This window comes from Solea solea, chromosome 12, assembly GCF_958295425.1.
Source record: "Solea solea chromosome 12, fSolSol10.1, whole genome shotgun sequence".
Taxonomy (NCBI): domain Eukaryota; kingdom Metazoa; phylum Chordata; class Actinopteri; order Pleuronectiformes; family Soleidae; genus Solea; species Solea solea.
In genome coordinates this window covers 28,336,124-28,351,123 of record NC_081145.1, presented here as the reverse complement: position 1 = coordinate 28,351,123, position 15,000 = coordinate 28,336,124, and the positions used below count along the sequence as shown (strand labels likewise).

At 45.5% G+C, this 15,000-nt stretch overlaps 4 protein-coding genes and 3 non-coding genes across 8 annotated transcripts in view; 4 read left to right on the top strand and 3 right to left on the bottom strand.

Annotated features, from left to right (window-relative positions):
* commd9 (COMM domain containing 9) overlaps positions 1–2,331 on the bottom strand; it is a 2,645-nt gene extending 314 nt beyond the window's left edge. The window contains exons 1-5 of one of the 2 annotated variants that reach the window (XM_058644730.1): positions 2,212–2,331; positions 1,390–1,506; positions 724–863; positions 577–611; positions 1–27 (exon numbers count right to left, since the gene is read on the bottom strand). The exon at positions 1–27 is cut by the window's left edge and continues 77 nt beyond it. In XM_058644730.1, the coding sequence (XP_058500713.1) occupies positions 1–27; positions 577–611; positions 724–863; positions 1,390–1,506; positions 2,212–2,265 (373 nt within the window). In that variant the 5' untranslated portion in view covers positions 2,266–2,331. The remainder of the gene's footprint in view (positions 28–576; positions 612–723; positions 864–1,389; positions 1,507–2,211) is intronic. The other variant, XM_058644731.1, reaches the window with a different exon arrangement.
* Positions 2,332–2,506: 175 nt separating this feature from the next.
* zgc:114188 (40S ribosomal protein S17-like) lies at positions 2,507–6,257 on the top strand. Its single transcript, XM_058644732.1, has 5 exons — positions 2,507–2,637; positions 3,543–3,694; positions 4,315–4,420; positions 5,131–5,196; positions 6,138–6,257. The coding sequence occupies exons 1-5, from the start codon at positions 2,635–2,637 to the stop codon at positions 6,213–6,215; spliced, it is 405 nt and encodes a 134-aa protein (XP_058500715.1). The 5' UTR covers positions 2,507–2,634; the 3' UTR covers positions 6,216–6,257.
* Positions 3,738–3,865, top strand: LOC131470685 (small nucleolar RNA SNORA71). The gene has a single exon (XR_009241916.1). It is a non-coding gene; the product is annotated as a small nucleolar RNA SNORA71 (small nucleolar RNA).
* On the top strand, positions 4,913–5,043 carry LOC131470686 (small nucleolar RNA SNORA71). Its single transcript, XR_009241917.1, has one exon. It is a non-coding gene; the product is annotated as a small nucleolar RNA SNORA71 (small nucleolar RNA).
* LOC131470688 (small nucleolar RNA SNORA71) lies at positions 5,904–6,033 on the top strand. The gene has a single exon (XR_009241918.1). It is a non-coding gene; the product is annotated as a small nucleolar RNA SNORA71 (small nucleolar RNA).
* Positions 6,258–7,144: 887 nt separating the features above from the next.
* cart2 (cocaine- and amphetamine-regulated transcript 2) lies at positions 7,145–9,664 on the bottom strand. The gene is made up of 3 exons (XM_058644734.1): positions 9,107–9,664; positions 8,192–8,275; positions 7,145–7,611 (listed from the first exon to the last, which is right to left on the bottom strand). Exons 1-3 carry the CDS (start codon positions 9,215–9,217, stop codon positions 7,504–7,506), a joined length of 303 nt encoding a protein of 100 aa, XP_058500717.1. The 5' UTR covers positions 9,218–9,664; the 3' UTR covers positions 7,145–7,503.
* A 1,880-nt stretch (positions 9,665–11,544) lies between these two features.
* On the bottom strand, positions 11,545–12,982 carry c12h15orf40 (chromosome 12 C15orf40 homolog). The gene is made up of 4 exons (XM_058645885.1): positions 12,753–12,982; positions 12,175–12,301; positions 11,946–12,073; positions 11,545–11,799 (listed from the first exon to the last, which is right to left on the bottom strand). Exons 1-4 carry the CDS (start codon positions 12,909–12,911, stop codon positions 11,710–11,712), a joined length of 504 nt encoding a protein of 167 aa, XP_058501868.1. The 5' UTR covers positions 12,912–12,982; the 3' UTR covers positions 11,545–11,709.
* Between the last annotated feature and the right edge of the window lie 2,018 nt (positions 12,983–15,000).

Genomic DNA, 15,000 nt, shown 5'->3' with positions numbered 1-15,000 from the left:
CCACGTGCTTCAGCTGAGGGACGGAGACTACACACACACACACACACACGCGCACACACACACACACACTCAGGTTAGAGACACACACACACACACACACACACACACACTCTCAGGTTAGAGACTACACACACACACACACACACACACACTCAGGTTAGAGACACACACACACACACACACACACACACACTCTCAGGTTAGAGACTACACACACACACACACACACGCGCACACACACACACACACACTCAGGTTAGAGAGACACACACACACACTCACTCAGGTTAGAGAGACACACACACACACACACTCAGGTTAGAGACACACACACACTCTCAGGTTAGAGACACACACACACACACACACACACACACTCTCAGGTTAGATACACACACACACACACTCAGGTTAGACACACACACACACACACACACACAGGTTAGACACACACACACACAAACTCTCAGGTTAGAGACACACACAGACACACTCAGGTTAGACACACACACACTCAGGTTAGACACACACACACACACACAGACACACAGACAGAGTGTATCAGTGTGAACTCACTGTGATCACCAGCAGCCTCTGTCCTCCATGTTGGACTAAAACAAAACATCAGACAAAGAAAGCTGAGTGATGTCATCACAGTGATGTCGTCATCACTGAGTGTTGTGATGGGGGTCAGACGGGGTTCTGGGGTTCTGGGGTTCTGACCTGTTCTCCAGCAGGATCTTGGTGATCAGGTTCTTCAGGCTGGAGTGGAACGACGCAGGGAAGAGAGCGAGGATCTGCTCGGGAGAGCTGAGGCTGTGGAAGACGACGTGGCGGGAGAGGACGTGGAGCGAGTGGACGAGCTGTGGAGAAGACCGAGATCCTCAAAGTCTGACTCTGCTGTGAGCGCCCCCTACTGCTGAATACCAGCCTTACGACGACTTCAATCAGGGATAGTTTAAGAATTTTCTGATTGGAAAAATCCACAAATCCACATCAGTGATTCTAGCTGCTGGTCCTCTGCTGCCTCGTGTGGTCAAGTCCGAAAATAAGACATTTGAACTCAGTGATGGAGGCAGTAGTGGATCAACAACTCTGTGTGTGTGTGTGTGTGTGTGTGTGTGTGTGTGTGTGTGGGGGGGAGTGATAAAAATGTGAGTTTTCCCTCAGGAAAGTCCATCTGATCGCAGAATAAACATATTCTCAGGATATTGTAGATGTGCGCTGGTGTTAAATGGTAATAATCTGTTTTGTCTTTGGTGTGTGAGCGTGAGAGGCGTACAGTGCAGGCACTCACAGCGTGTTACACCGTCAAACATCTGTGAGACATCTGTGAGACATCTGTGAGACATCTGTGAGACACAGAGCAGTGACGTGAGTGTGTGTTACCTGAGCAGCCTGAGCTGTAGAGATGTTTAACGTCGCCGCCGCGGCCTCAGCGAGGCTGTGACTCGCTGCTCTGTGACTCTGGACACAAACGTCTCTCACTGCGTCTTTGGACGGAGCCTTAAGGAGACGAGTCATCAGTGACAACAACAAAGAGTTTACGCCATAAATACCTTGAAATGACAGAGAGACGCGTCCTCGTACGGTTCATATTCACTGTGCAGCATTTCAATGTCATTTCACAGACATTTAGTCCCCAAACCTGGCTGTCTCCATGACAACAGCAGTGTTTTGATCAAACCAAACCTTTAGTTTTAACTGTCAACAGAATCTTATTTGAATCAGTTCATATTTTTTCAGAATAAAAGCTCTGAACTCGAGATTAAATTAAAACTTGCAAATCTGCTGGGCCAGATACCGACGCTGGCGGCCGAGTTTTGGCCCACGGGCCACCAATTGCTGACCACTGTTGTACATGGTATTTTGAAAACACAAAAAAAGATTATTTTCTCGATTCGTGGGTTACTCGTTTGGTTCATAACACATCGATCAGTGGTCTCAGACGTACGATTCACTTTGACTGACTTCTTTCTTCTATGGAGCAAAGAAACCACGTCATATTCATAATATTACAGACCATCAACATTCACTGCGTCTGTCTGTGACCAGGGGCTAATAACGGGCTAATGCTAACTCCGATGATAAACAACGCGTATGTTCGATCGAATACACTCACGATCGACTAAAAGTCGGACACGCGGTTTTGATTTGCGAACCGGGAACGATTCAAACCGACAGAGAAGACGCAGAAAACTAAAAAATCACCTTCAACAGAAGCTGTAAGTTTGTGAAGTGTTCGCTGGAAACTGTGGCAGCCATGTTGACTCGCACGTGACACAGGAATTGCGTGTCACGTGACAGACAACCGCTGCGACGCCACTGCCGACGGGAAACGTAGTATTTAATATATATTTAAAAACATAAAACACTGAGAGAACGCGATAAAAAAAACAATGTTATAATATAATACATACTTTCAACATAAATAACATTATCTGTCTGTCTGTCTATCTATCTATCTATCTATCTATCTATCTATCTATCTATCTGTCTCTCTGTCTATCTGTCTATCAGTTGTAGTTTCAGCCTCCCTCCGGCAGGTGCCTCAGCGTGTCTTCACAACTTCCGTCTGCCGATTTATACTTCCGCCGGAAGTCTCCTAGTCCTCTTTTACCAAGCCGATCCAACATGGTGGGTAAATGTTTAATGTCATACACTAATATCGAGCACAATCCCGGAGTTCTGACGGTTTAGATGCCGCAGTAACGTCCTCCGCACAGAGCGGGCGATGTGTTTTACTGGTTCCCGGCTGTATTGGCGGCAGATGAGGCCAAACGGAGCGTTTTATTGGCGATGTTTGCGGTGGAGGGTTGAAGCTAGCGGACGGGGTGAAGCGGCGCCGTCGTTCAGCGGTAATGAGTCGCGGTTGTGTCTCACGCGGTAGCTCGGTTATTTACGGGGGGCTCCGAACTACAACGCTGGGCTTCGTGTTTGTTCACCGTCCGTGAAAACCGGGGAATTTGCCCGGTATCAGTCGCCGGGAGTTAGCATTGGAGGCTAACTCCGGGCGGCTGTGGCGTGTGGACCCTGCACGAATGAACCGTGAGGCCGCTGATCAATATCTGATCAATATCGCCAGTTATTCCGGGTTCACATCATATTTACACTGTACATTAAGAATACAGTCTGTTTACTTGTGTTTTCAGTTTGAGTTCCTTCACTCTGTAGCAACTAAAACACATGAACAATTTTCAAAGTGTAAGCTGTATTTCGACAGTCCGATTCCTCCAGGACTCTCAGGACATGCAACCCTCCAGCTGCAGTTTACCCCTGAACGATAACTTTGCAAATTGAAATGATGTAAGCGTTTAATTCAGTTTATTTCCACATGCATCTCTATCTTTGAGGTTCTGTGGTAGGTGAACAGTACAGTTATGATGGTTGTAGTCCACAAGGTCATAATGGGAATGGGCTGCTGCCGCTCAAAGCACTTGACAAACTGTTCAAAATGTGACGTTTGTAGGTGTCAAATAATTGTTACTATCTAAAGTCATTGTAAGAAGAGTGTATGATTTGTGTTGTGTGTACATGTGCAGGGACGAGTTAGGACTAAGACGGTGAAGAAGGCCGCCAGGGTCATCATCGAGAAATACTACACTCGGCTGGGAAACGACTTCCACACCAACAAGAGGGTGTGTGAGGAGATCGCCATCATTCCCAGTAAAAAGCTGCGCAACAAGATCGCTGGGTGAGTCTGAACGCCGGTCAGTGGTTGGTGGTTTGATTTGCTGTCCTGTTTCGAAAGTGATCATGGCGTCCGTGTCGCCAGGTCATTGATAGAACAGGAAGATGAAGCTGTGAGCCTTTCCCTGTGTTTGAAGGACGATCAGTTCCTACCAGACCCTGGTGCTCACATACATTTGAATTACGTCCACAGCAGAGTTCTGTCATTTTTAGCTGAGATTGAGGACCTGGAGAGTCCAGCGGTCTGGACAGTTTTTTTGTGCAGTATAATTCATTCAAACATCCGTGAGCAGTAGATCCATCTGTCCGTCCATTTAGGTCTGCTTATCAACACGACGTGTTACATGAATGTTAAAAGGTCGATTTTCAGTCCGACAAAGACAATAATTTTGTTTTCTTAATGTCACGTAAAACAAGTTAGTCTAACTGAAATTGAACCAGTCTTAGTCGGACTAAAGTAAACGTACTGCATGAAAAACCTTAGCTGTGATATAAAACAAACTGCAGTCATGTTCAAGAGTCTTTGAATTGTCTTTGCAATAAAAAGAATAAAAGAACAAGAGCCCTAGTCCAACTTAAAGATTTAAAAGAGTTTGACGGAGCTGGTGTGTGTTTTTGGTGCAGGTATGTGACGCACCTGATGAAGAGGATCCAGAGAGGTCCAGTCAGAGGAATCTCCATCAAACTGCAGGAGGAGGAGCGAGAGAGGAGGGACAACTACGTACCAGAGGTCAGTGAAGGCATCACATCACACACACACACACACAGTTAACCCAGGAACGCGGGTTCATTAACCTGATGACGCCATGTCAGACATGTTGATGATGGACATGAGTCCCGGCATGGCAGCTTTTGTCATCAGTGATAGTTCCTGGTGTTTTTTAAACCACCTGCTCTGACGAGGTTCAGCTGAGCCGATTCCAAATGACTCCAACATTTAGCAAATGTCCATATATGACACAGGAGTCTGTATTCAGAGAGCGCTGCTGACCACGTTCAGTGGTATTTCAGTTCACTGACTGTCAGACAGAGTCTGAATGACTGAACCATTCTGTCAACAAATCTGAACTAATGATTCACTTTCACCCAAAGACGTGAAACAGTAGATTGACTCTGTGTACAGAGGAATGCAGCGTTCATGTCCAGCTCTCCCTGACTTGATTGTGGGTTCTTGGCCTCGCTCTCGGCATCACTACATTTGTGGAATGTTTTCTTCTTGGTCTCCTGTATCGAAAGTGACCATGGTGTGTGTGTGTGTCACCAGGTCATTGATAGTACAGGAACATGAACCTGAGAGCCTTTCCCGTGTTTGAAGGATGACCTGTTCCTCTTGAACCCTGGCGCTCTCAGACAAACACAACATGCTAAAGTCATTGAGGAAACGTTGTGAAAGTTTGCTGTTGGAGAACAAAATTAATCTGTTCTTAAATGTGTGTGTAGGTTTCTGCTCTGGACCAGGAGCTGATTGAAGTTGATCCCGACACCAAGGAGATGCTGAAGCTGCTGGTGAGTGTTTACAGCTGTGTGATCATGTTTAATCAGGTTACATTGGGTCTGTTCAGGCTCTGAATCCAGTCTCACTACGTTTTTGCTGCAATATTGATGTCGTTCATATTTGCCCTGGTTTTGTACTGTGATATTTTTTGCTTGTGTGTTAAATTTAGCAGTTTGTGTTTGGATGATGCAAAATCATTTCAAGACACGTGTTTGATGCATGTGACCAATTTTAATTTGATATGAAGAAACGTTTTCAAATGAACACGTGTGTTGTGCAGCTGAGAGGAGGCTCGTGGTGCGTTCACTGGCCTCAGTTTGAGCTCGTGGTGCGTTCACTGGCCTCAGTTTGAGCTTGTGGTGCGTTCACTAGCCTCAGTTTGAGCTTGTGGTGCGTTCACTAGCCTCAGTTTGAGCTTGTGGTGCGTTCACTGGCCCCAGTTCGAGCTCGTGGTGCGTTCACTGGCCTCAGTTTGAGCTTGTGGTGTGTTCACGGGCCTGAGTTAAAGCTTGTGGTGCGTTCACGATTAAATCAATATTTGAGACGTTAAAACGAAGCCGCTGATGGATTTTGATCCAAATACAGAATCTTGTGATTGAAAACTGATTGATGCGATGATGACTGGGCTTTAACTGGAGATGCATTTGACCTCTGACCTTCCTGCTGTTGGTGTTAAAAGTCACAAATAGCTAAAGAGAAGTGAGAGTTTTTAACTTTGTCCTGTTTCGAAAGTGATCATGGTGTGTGTGTGTCGCCAGGTCATTGATAGAACAGGAAGATGAAACTGTGAACCTTTCCCTGTGTTTGAAGGATGTTCAGTTCCTCTCAGACCCTGGTGCTCACAGACAGACTCTGAACTCACTTCACATCATAGTCCACCTCTGTCTGTGTCTCAGTCCTGGTCTCATTGTGTTAGTCCAGGTCTCAGTGTGTGTGTCTCTCTGTCTTGCAGGACTTTGGCAGTCTGTCTAACCTGCAGGTGACCCAGCCCACCGTCGGCATGAACTTCAAGCAGCCACGAGGAGTTTGAGCGTCTGTAAAGTATGTTTAATAAAAAGCGTTGGGACAAACACGTGGTCTGTGCGCGTCACTGCTCCTTTAATCAGGGTTAAGGCGGCCACAGCGTGGTCCTGTCTCACTTCTGTGAGATCAGGAGGTGAAGTCAAAAACGTCTCGTCACTGACGCTCTCCTCAGCCGCGCTGTTTCAGACCAAAACCACACCCACGTGTGATAACCAGCTCTCAGACCCGCAGCTCCCCCTCTGGACAGGCAGATGCACTGCGAGCAATGATCAAAACATTGAGTGATTCTGTAATCTTACACATTTGATCCAGAGTCTGTGACACTGTGACTGTGACACTGCCTGGAGCCTGGATAACGTCGTGGTTACTGAGATGATAAACACACATGCAAATGAAACACCAGCGTAGTGTGTAGCTGACTAATGCTAAACGACAAAACAAGCACTCAAAGACAGTTATATATGTGTTGTTGGCACTGCTCCTTCCTTTAGGTGAAGTTTGGTGCTGTGTCCTGCTCTATATTGAAGAAGAAGAACTACTCTGGTTGTAGCTGCTGAGCGTATCTGTTGTACGGAGCTCAGCAGCTACAACCAGAGTAGTTCTTCTTCTGCGGTTGAAAGTGCGTCACCGGATGTGCCCGGACTAGGAGGCGCTGCTGTTTAGAGGAGTGCTGAGATTCATGGAGCTCAGGAAAACCATCCAACCCTGCGCTCTGAGCAGTGGCTGAACTGATTGTTATGGACTTTTAGGACTTCATAAACGAGCTAATGACGCAGATACACACACAGGTGCAGCGTTAATTGGCACGTCTGGGCTATGGGATCTTTAAACGATGAAATTCTTCCTCTTTATTGATCTTACAGGTTCTAAATGTGTTTAAACTGAACAAAAAGTTGAAGTGATGTTAGTGTGAAGATCTGACACAGACTTAAAACCTTTGTTCATCTTTGACCTTAATGTTTTAATGACATTTATAAATCACACAGTATCAGTGACAAGAGTGTTTTTACCTGGAAAACATCGTCACATCCAAAAGATGTTTGATGAATAAATGAAACCATTTTATGCATCGTTTTATTTTAGTTTTGAACCATAAACACATTTTTACCAGGTTTGGAAAATGCAGTGAATTTGCTTTGCTGTGGTCGGCACTGCCACCTGCTGGTGACACTGAGCCACAGCACCGGTTTAAGGAGCTGGAAAGCGGCTTCAGTTCAGCGCAGAGTCTGGGTTTTTGACATCATGACATCATCAAATGTGTTGGATGATACGCGACGGTGTGAAACGACAGCGTCTCATAAACACTTGAGCAGCAAGAAGTGACAGGAAGCTCCTGGAGGGCAGTCGCACATCCTGCCAATGCGAGATCCTTTTCTGACAGCGCAGTGCTCGCCCAGGTCACACTGCAGAGAGAGGACTGATGTTAGAATCTGCCTGATGCAGAAACTCCATTAACATCGCAGTCGATCCACTGCTGCCTCCATTATATTTCGTTTAGACTTAACTCAGTGACACAAAGTGACCACACGAGGCAGCAGTAGAGCAGCAGCTCCTGTGTCCCTGCAGCTAAAATCACTGATTTCTCTATGGGCTTTGGTGTCAAACAGTGAGAGAAAGTAATAAATATCCTGACACCAAGTGAACTTGCTTGTTGCGTTGACAGATTTATATAAGAAGTTGTTTTTTAGCGTGACACCGTCTATTTAAATGGGATTTAAACAAAGTAAAACAATCGTTTTGAGTGCGTAATGTATGTATTTTGTGTTAATATGTGATTTACCGCAGCTGTGAGGGGTTGGAAAAACACGGAAAGTCCTTAAACCCTCGTAAATCATCTAATTCTAAAGTACTTTTCTTTCTCCCCCAAAAGTAATCCCACCCTCCTAATCTCTGTTGACATGTGACTCCTGTCGTCTTTTATCCTCTGTGTGTGTGTGTGTGTGTGTGTGTGTGTGTGTCTGTGTGTGTGTGTGTGTGACTCACAGACGGGACTTGTCCATATTTCTTCTCCCACGGATGAATCCTGTTTGTCTGCAGCTTCTGCAGCACTTCATGCAGAGCACCGAGCTGAAACACACACACACACACACACACACACACACACAGAGCTCATGGGACGGAAGAAGTGAAATGAACAAGTGATTAATCGTTCAACACGTCACCAACCAAACATCTAACGTTTTAATTGTCACTGTGACGTTTGTAAACCGCTCACTCTCCCACACCAAAGACCAGCTGCTGGTCCTCACTGAGCTCAGTCTGAACCACGGCGAGTGAAGGACACAGGAGGCAAGAGAAGGACACAGACACAGGAAGCAAGCTAAGGATGCAGGGGAGAGAGGAAACAAGCTAAGGATGTAGGAGACAGAGGAGGCAAGTGAAGGACGTAGGAGACGAAGGAGGCAAGTGAAGGACGTAGGAGACGAAGGAGGCAAGTGAAGGACACAGGAGACGGAGGAGGCAAGTGAAAGACACAGGAGACGGAGGAGACAAGTGAAGGACACAGGAGACGGAGGAGGCAAAGAAGGACACAGGAGACAGCTGATTCTCGTGTTTGTTTAAAGGGTTAATCTGTGTAATAATCCAGAAAAACAACACACAGGAGACAATAATAAACATTAATTTCCTCTTTTTCTAAAATAGTTGCTTTTGACTTTGCAGCTTCACAATTTGAATCTCATGAGTTTAAAAACGTGTCTATAAGAGAAACAACAATAATCCACTTAATATCAGAGTCAAAGTGAATTAAATAAAGTTCATGGACTTTCATCATAATTAAAGTAAAAAAGAAGTTAGTAAAGTATAATCAAGGCTGTCACGTGCAGTTTTAAAGATTTAGGAGTTTATAAATAATACTATGACAAATAATTCATATGATTATGATTATGATTTAAATACCAGTCTGTTGGTGTTGGAGCGGGTGTCCTGAACGTCCCTCTCGGCCTCCGTACTTCCGCTCGGACAGATGACGGACAGCAGCGCCGCGCACAGAACAGCACGCGCCCACATGTTGGTGTCGGACACAACAAAGGCAAACACGGCGCGAGGAGCTCCGTTCACTTTTTGATCTGCCCGCAGCCGCGTGGGGTGTTTGAACTGACAGCCCCGCCCCCACCTGGCAGACCGCCCCGATGACGCAACCAACCATTCACAGAGAGGAAGAGCACAAGGAAACGAGGCTGTGGGCGGAGTTCAATTATGATGCGGTTTATCGTCATCTGTGTTGTTGAGGAAACAACTGAAGGATGCAGGAGACAGGAGGTAAGTGAAGGATGTGTAGTGTGTGTGTGTGTATGGGAGCGTGAGTGTGTGTGTGTGAGAGTGAGTGTGTGTGTGTGTGTGTGAGTGTGAGAGTGAGTGTGTGTGTGTGTGTGTGTGTGTGTGTGTGTGGGAGAGTGAGTGTGTCTGTGTGTGTGTGTGTTGGAGAGTGAGTGTGTGAGTGTGTGTGTGAGAGTGAGTGTGAGTGTGTGTGTGTATGGGAGAGTGTGTGTGTGTGTGTGTGTGTGTGTGTGTGTGTGTGTGAGAGTGAGAGTGAGTGTGAGTGTGTGAGAGTGAGTGTGTGTGTGTGTGTGAGTGAGTGTGTGTGTGTGAGAGTGAGTGTGTGTGTGTGAGAGTGAGTGTGAGTGTGTGTGTGTATGGGAGAGTGAGTGTGTGTGTGTGTGTGTGTGTGTGTGTGTGTGTGTGAGAGTGAGTGTGAGTGTGTGTGTGTGAGAGTGAGTGTGTGTGTGTGAGAGTGAGTGTGTGTGTGTGAGAGTGAGTGTGAGTGTGTGTGTGTGTGTGTGAGAGTGAGTGTGAGTGTGTGTGTGTATGGGAGAGTGTGTGTGTGTGTGTGTGTGTGTGTGTGTGTGTGTGTGTGTGTGTGAGAGTGAGAGTGAGTGTGAGTGTGTGAGAGTGAGTGTGTGAGTGTGTGTGTGAGAGTGAGTGTGAGTGTGTGTGTGTATGGGAGAGTGTGTGTGTGTGTGTGTGTGTGTGTGTGTGTGTGTGTGAGAGTGAGAGTGAGTGTGAGTGTGTGAGAGTGAGTGTGTGTGTGTGTGTGTGTGTGAGTGAGTGTGTGTGTGTGAGAGTGAGTGTGTGTGTGTGAGAGTGAGTGTGAGTGTGTGTGTGTGTATGGGAGAGTGAGTGTGTGTGTGTGTGTGTGAGAGTGAGTGTGAGTGTGTGTGTGTGAGAGTGAGTGTGTGTGTGTGAGAGTGAGTGTGTGTGTGTGAGAGTGAGTGTGAGTGTGTGTGTGTGTGTGTGAGAGTGAGTGTGAGTGTGTTTGTGTGTGTGGGAGAGTGAGTGTGTGAGAGTGAGTGTGAGTGTGTGTGTGTGTGGGAGAGTGAGTGTGTGTGTGTGTGTGTGGTTTCCTGTTGACACAGTCTGTCTGACAGTGAGATAACGACGTGAACATTAACCACAGTAAATATTAGATGAGACTTTTCTTGCACTTTTAGAAACATGTGATAAAAGTGTCAGCGTCAGATGAACACATGATGTCTCTCTTCAAAGAGCCATAATCGCCGTCTCTGCTCCACGTTTAAACTCCACAGCGACGCGATGTGACAGAGGATTTGAGTGTGGGAGGGAGGATGTTCAAGCAGCTGATGGAGGAGGAGGAGGGTGAGGAGGAGGAGGAGGAGGAGGAGGAGGAGGAGGAGGAGGAGGAGGAGGAGGAGGAGGAGGAGGAGGAGGAGGAGGAGGAGGAGGAGGAGGGTGAGGAGGAGGCTTAGCTCTGAGACAGAGACATCCGCAGCCTGACAGGGGCTCAGTGTGGGACTCAGTGTGGGACTCAGGCATAAAGCTGCTGATCCAGGATCAGTGGACGAGACGGTCTTTGGACTGAACGCAGCAGAAACCAAAGTCCCGCGTGACTCTTATACAAGTCCTCAAGAAACTTTAGTCTGGCTTTAACTTTGTTTGGAGGAAACTGGAACATCATCATCGTCATCATCTTCATCATCTTCATCGTGACCTTTGATGAAGGTCTTGGACACTCTGAACCCCACAGTCCTCGTCTCCGTCCCAGTGTTTTTTACCCTGCGCCCCCACAAGATTAAAGTCTTAATTCTGACAATAAAGTCAGAATTGAGATTAAAGTCAGAATTCTGAGATTAAAACTCCTGTGTCTTTAATTACACGGCTGACAGAGTTGGAGTGGATATTTTTGGGGTTCACCAAAGACACTAAAGAGATTTATGACATTAAATAAAATCATGAAATTCATTTATCGAACATGTTTCCTTTAGAAATGTCAGTTTATATTAAAAAAAGACAATAATGAGCGGTCGCATTTATATTGTGACGGTTAAATACGTTTAAAAAAGAGAAACGGAGAAAAACAACACATTCTTATGATCTTTGACTTTAGTGTTTAATGAATGGAGAAGACACACACACACACACACACTCACTCACTCTCCCACAAACACACACACACACACACACACACACACTCACTCACTCACTCTCCCACAAACACACACACACACACACACACACACGTCCTCTGACCTCTGACCCCTCTGTCAGCCCGCAGCCTCTCTGAGTCTCACCAGCACCTCGTCAGGACTGAGGGACGAGTCCAACCTGATTACTTTGTCCCTGGACCTGGAGCCCTGAAGGACAGAGGACACAGGAGGTAAGTGAAGGACAGAGGAGACAGGAGGTAAGAGAAGGACACAGGAGACAGGAGGTAAGAGAAGGACAGAGGAGACAGGAGGTAAGAGAAGGACAGAGGAGGTAAGACCAAAAAAGCCAGAACCTTATCCAGAGAGACTTGACTCCTCTTCAGCTGCAGAACTTGTGCCAGGAAGCGAATGAGCTCGGCGTTGGCTTCTCCGTCAGTGGGCGGGGCTGCGATGGACACGCCCACCGCCTCTGCAGATACGTCTACAGCAGCAGAGGAAAAAAAAAAAAAAAAAACTGAATTTTTCTTAAATGCCACGAATCAGAGGTGACTCCACCAGGTGTGAGGTGTGGCCTCCTCTTACCTGTGACGCCGCTGAGTTTAGAACCCGGCTTGGCGTGGACCGAAACGGTAACTGCTCCACTTTTGTGTCGAGACACTGGACCAGAACCTTCAGGCTCTGCTGCTCCACCTGCCCGCCGACCTTTGACCTGGATTCACAGCACAGAGGGGTCAAAGTCATGTGACTGAAGCACATTCATTCATTCATCTACACAACGTGAAAGGACCAGTTCCGTGTTTGTTTTGAATGGTCGTCTTAAACGAAAATGACAAGTTTGTGACAATATTTCACTGGATTTCAAAATAAAAGTGTTTATTTTCATAGTAAACAGAGAGTTCAGAGATTAAAGTCAGAATTCTGAAGAATTCATGCTGTTTTTTTTCCTTTCTTTCCAAAAACTCTTCAGAATATTCATTATTATTACATTATTACACTGAGACCTGCTTTCCTAACTTAGTTGTTTTTGATGTCTTGTCTTACTTGTAATCAGGATTAATCGTAAATGTTTTTTAAGGTGAATAAAATCTCCTGCATTACCCACACAGGCCAGCAGGGGGCGGCCGTTTGTGTTAAATGTGACGTAAAGTTAATTTTCTCACCGCTTTGTGTTTTGGAGGCATCCGTGCGTCTGTGCAGGAGGAACGAGGAGGCGGGGCGTAGCACCGAGGGGGGCGGAGGCGTTGTTCAGGTGAACGGATGAACGTCACTCCTTCACCCAAGAACCGAACAAACACCGTGAAAACAGCGCGAGGAAACATGCGTCTGATCTCTGCCGCCGCTTAGCTTACACGCTGCGGAAGCGACAAGAGTGTAAACATCCCCACTTCCGCTTTTCAATACACACACTTCCGGTCATGTTTTTCACCGTAAAAGCCCTTATGACAAGAATCAATGGATCACAGTGAAATTGTACTACAGTACCTCACCATAGTATTTATTCTTTACTGTAAATGTACTCTGTCATTATATTTGTACCTCACTGTAGTATTTTAAGTACCTTCCAATAGTATCTTTACTGTATGATGTATTAATACGTAGCTATAGTATTTTGTTCTAGACTGTAGTATTTGTACTCTATCACAGTATTAGTACTGAACTGTAGTATTTTAACTCTACCTATTTCTTCTTTGCTGTGGTATTTTACCTCTACTGCAGTATTAGTACCTTGCCATATTATTTGTACTTTACTGTAAATGTACTGAAGTATTTGTACCTTATTATTATGTTGTGCTGTATTGCAGTATTTGTACCTATCTATCTATATATTTGTCCTGTAGTATCTTTAAACTGTACTGTAGTATTTCTACTCTTCTGTAGTAGTCTAGATTAGTTGAGTTGAATCCGTATATAGATATACAGTACTATACAGCAGTGGAAGAAGTAACTTAAAACCTTAAGTAAAACTACCATCACCACATATGTGTATAAATACTTCAATTACAATTAAAGTACAATTCAAAAACGTGAAGTAACATGGAGGAAAACAGGAAGTCTGGATGTTTCAGAGGCTGAAAACAGAGGTTTACTGAGCACGAAGCAGCACCTGCAGTATTTACTGTGTTTTTGTGTTTTTGTTCCAGCTGCGGTGAAGCTGGGAGTGTCTGTCTGCGTCTGCCTCCTCCTCCTCCTCCTCCTCCTCCTCCTCCTCCTCCTCCTCCTCATCACAGGGACTTTTCACAATCACCGTTTACTCAGAGAAAACAGCTGCACGGACTCACCTGAACGTCCTCTATTATGGACAGCAGCCTGAACCTGAACCTGAACCAGAACCAGAACCAGAACCAGAGCCAGAGCCAGAGCCAGAACCAGAACCAGAACCAGAACCAGAGCCAGAGCCAGAGCCAGAGCCAGAGCCAGAACCAGGAGGCAGAGCCAGGAGGCAGAGGACAGATTGTACCTGTGGTGAGACCCATTTTTCCCCTTCACATGCTCTCATGTGTGTGTGTGCGTGTGCGTGTGCGTGTGCGTGTGCATGTGCATGTGCGCGTGCCTGTGTGTGTGTGTGTGCGTGTGTGTGTGTGTGATGTTAAAATCACTGATTTTCTCTATGGACTTTGGTGCAGGGAGAGTGAGTGGTTTACAACCTTTAATTTAATTTACCTTTAATTCATCTTATCTTAGCTCATCTTACACTATCTTAACTCATTCTAGCTTAGATTAATTCATCTTAACTTAACCCATTTTATCTTAACTCAACTTCTCAGAGTAGCTTAACGTGGTTTACCTTAACTTATTTGTTTAACCTTAACTTATTTAAACCTGAGCTTAACCCGTGTCACCTTAATTCAGGTTAGCTGAACTCAACCTAGTTAAACTCAGTTTAACTTGACTTTGCTTTGTTTATCTTAACTCATTTGCTTAACTTGTTTTACCTTAAATTATTTGTTTCACCTTAACTTATTTAAACATAACCTTAACTCAGCTTAGCTCAACTGAACTTAACTTGAGTTAGCTTAGTTTATCTTAACTCAGAGTAGCTTGACTTGTTTTACCTTAACCCTTTTTGACCCACTTTAACCCACTCTCTCACACCAAAGTCCAGAGAGAAAATCAGTGATTTTAGCTCATGGGGAAACAGCATCTGCAACAATGTAACACTATACACATAAAAACACACTCACTCACTCACTCACTCACTCACTCACACTCACTCGCTCACACACACTCACTCACTCACTCACTCACTCACTCACTCACTCACACTCATACACACACACTCACTCACTCACTCACTCACTCACACACACTCACTCACTCACACTCACACACACTCGCTCACACACACACACACACACTCACATATAATTGTATCATGTTCAGTTTGGAGTCACTTGTGTTTGTTTCCTT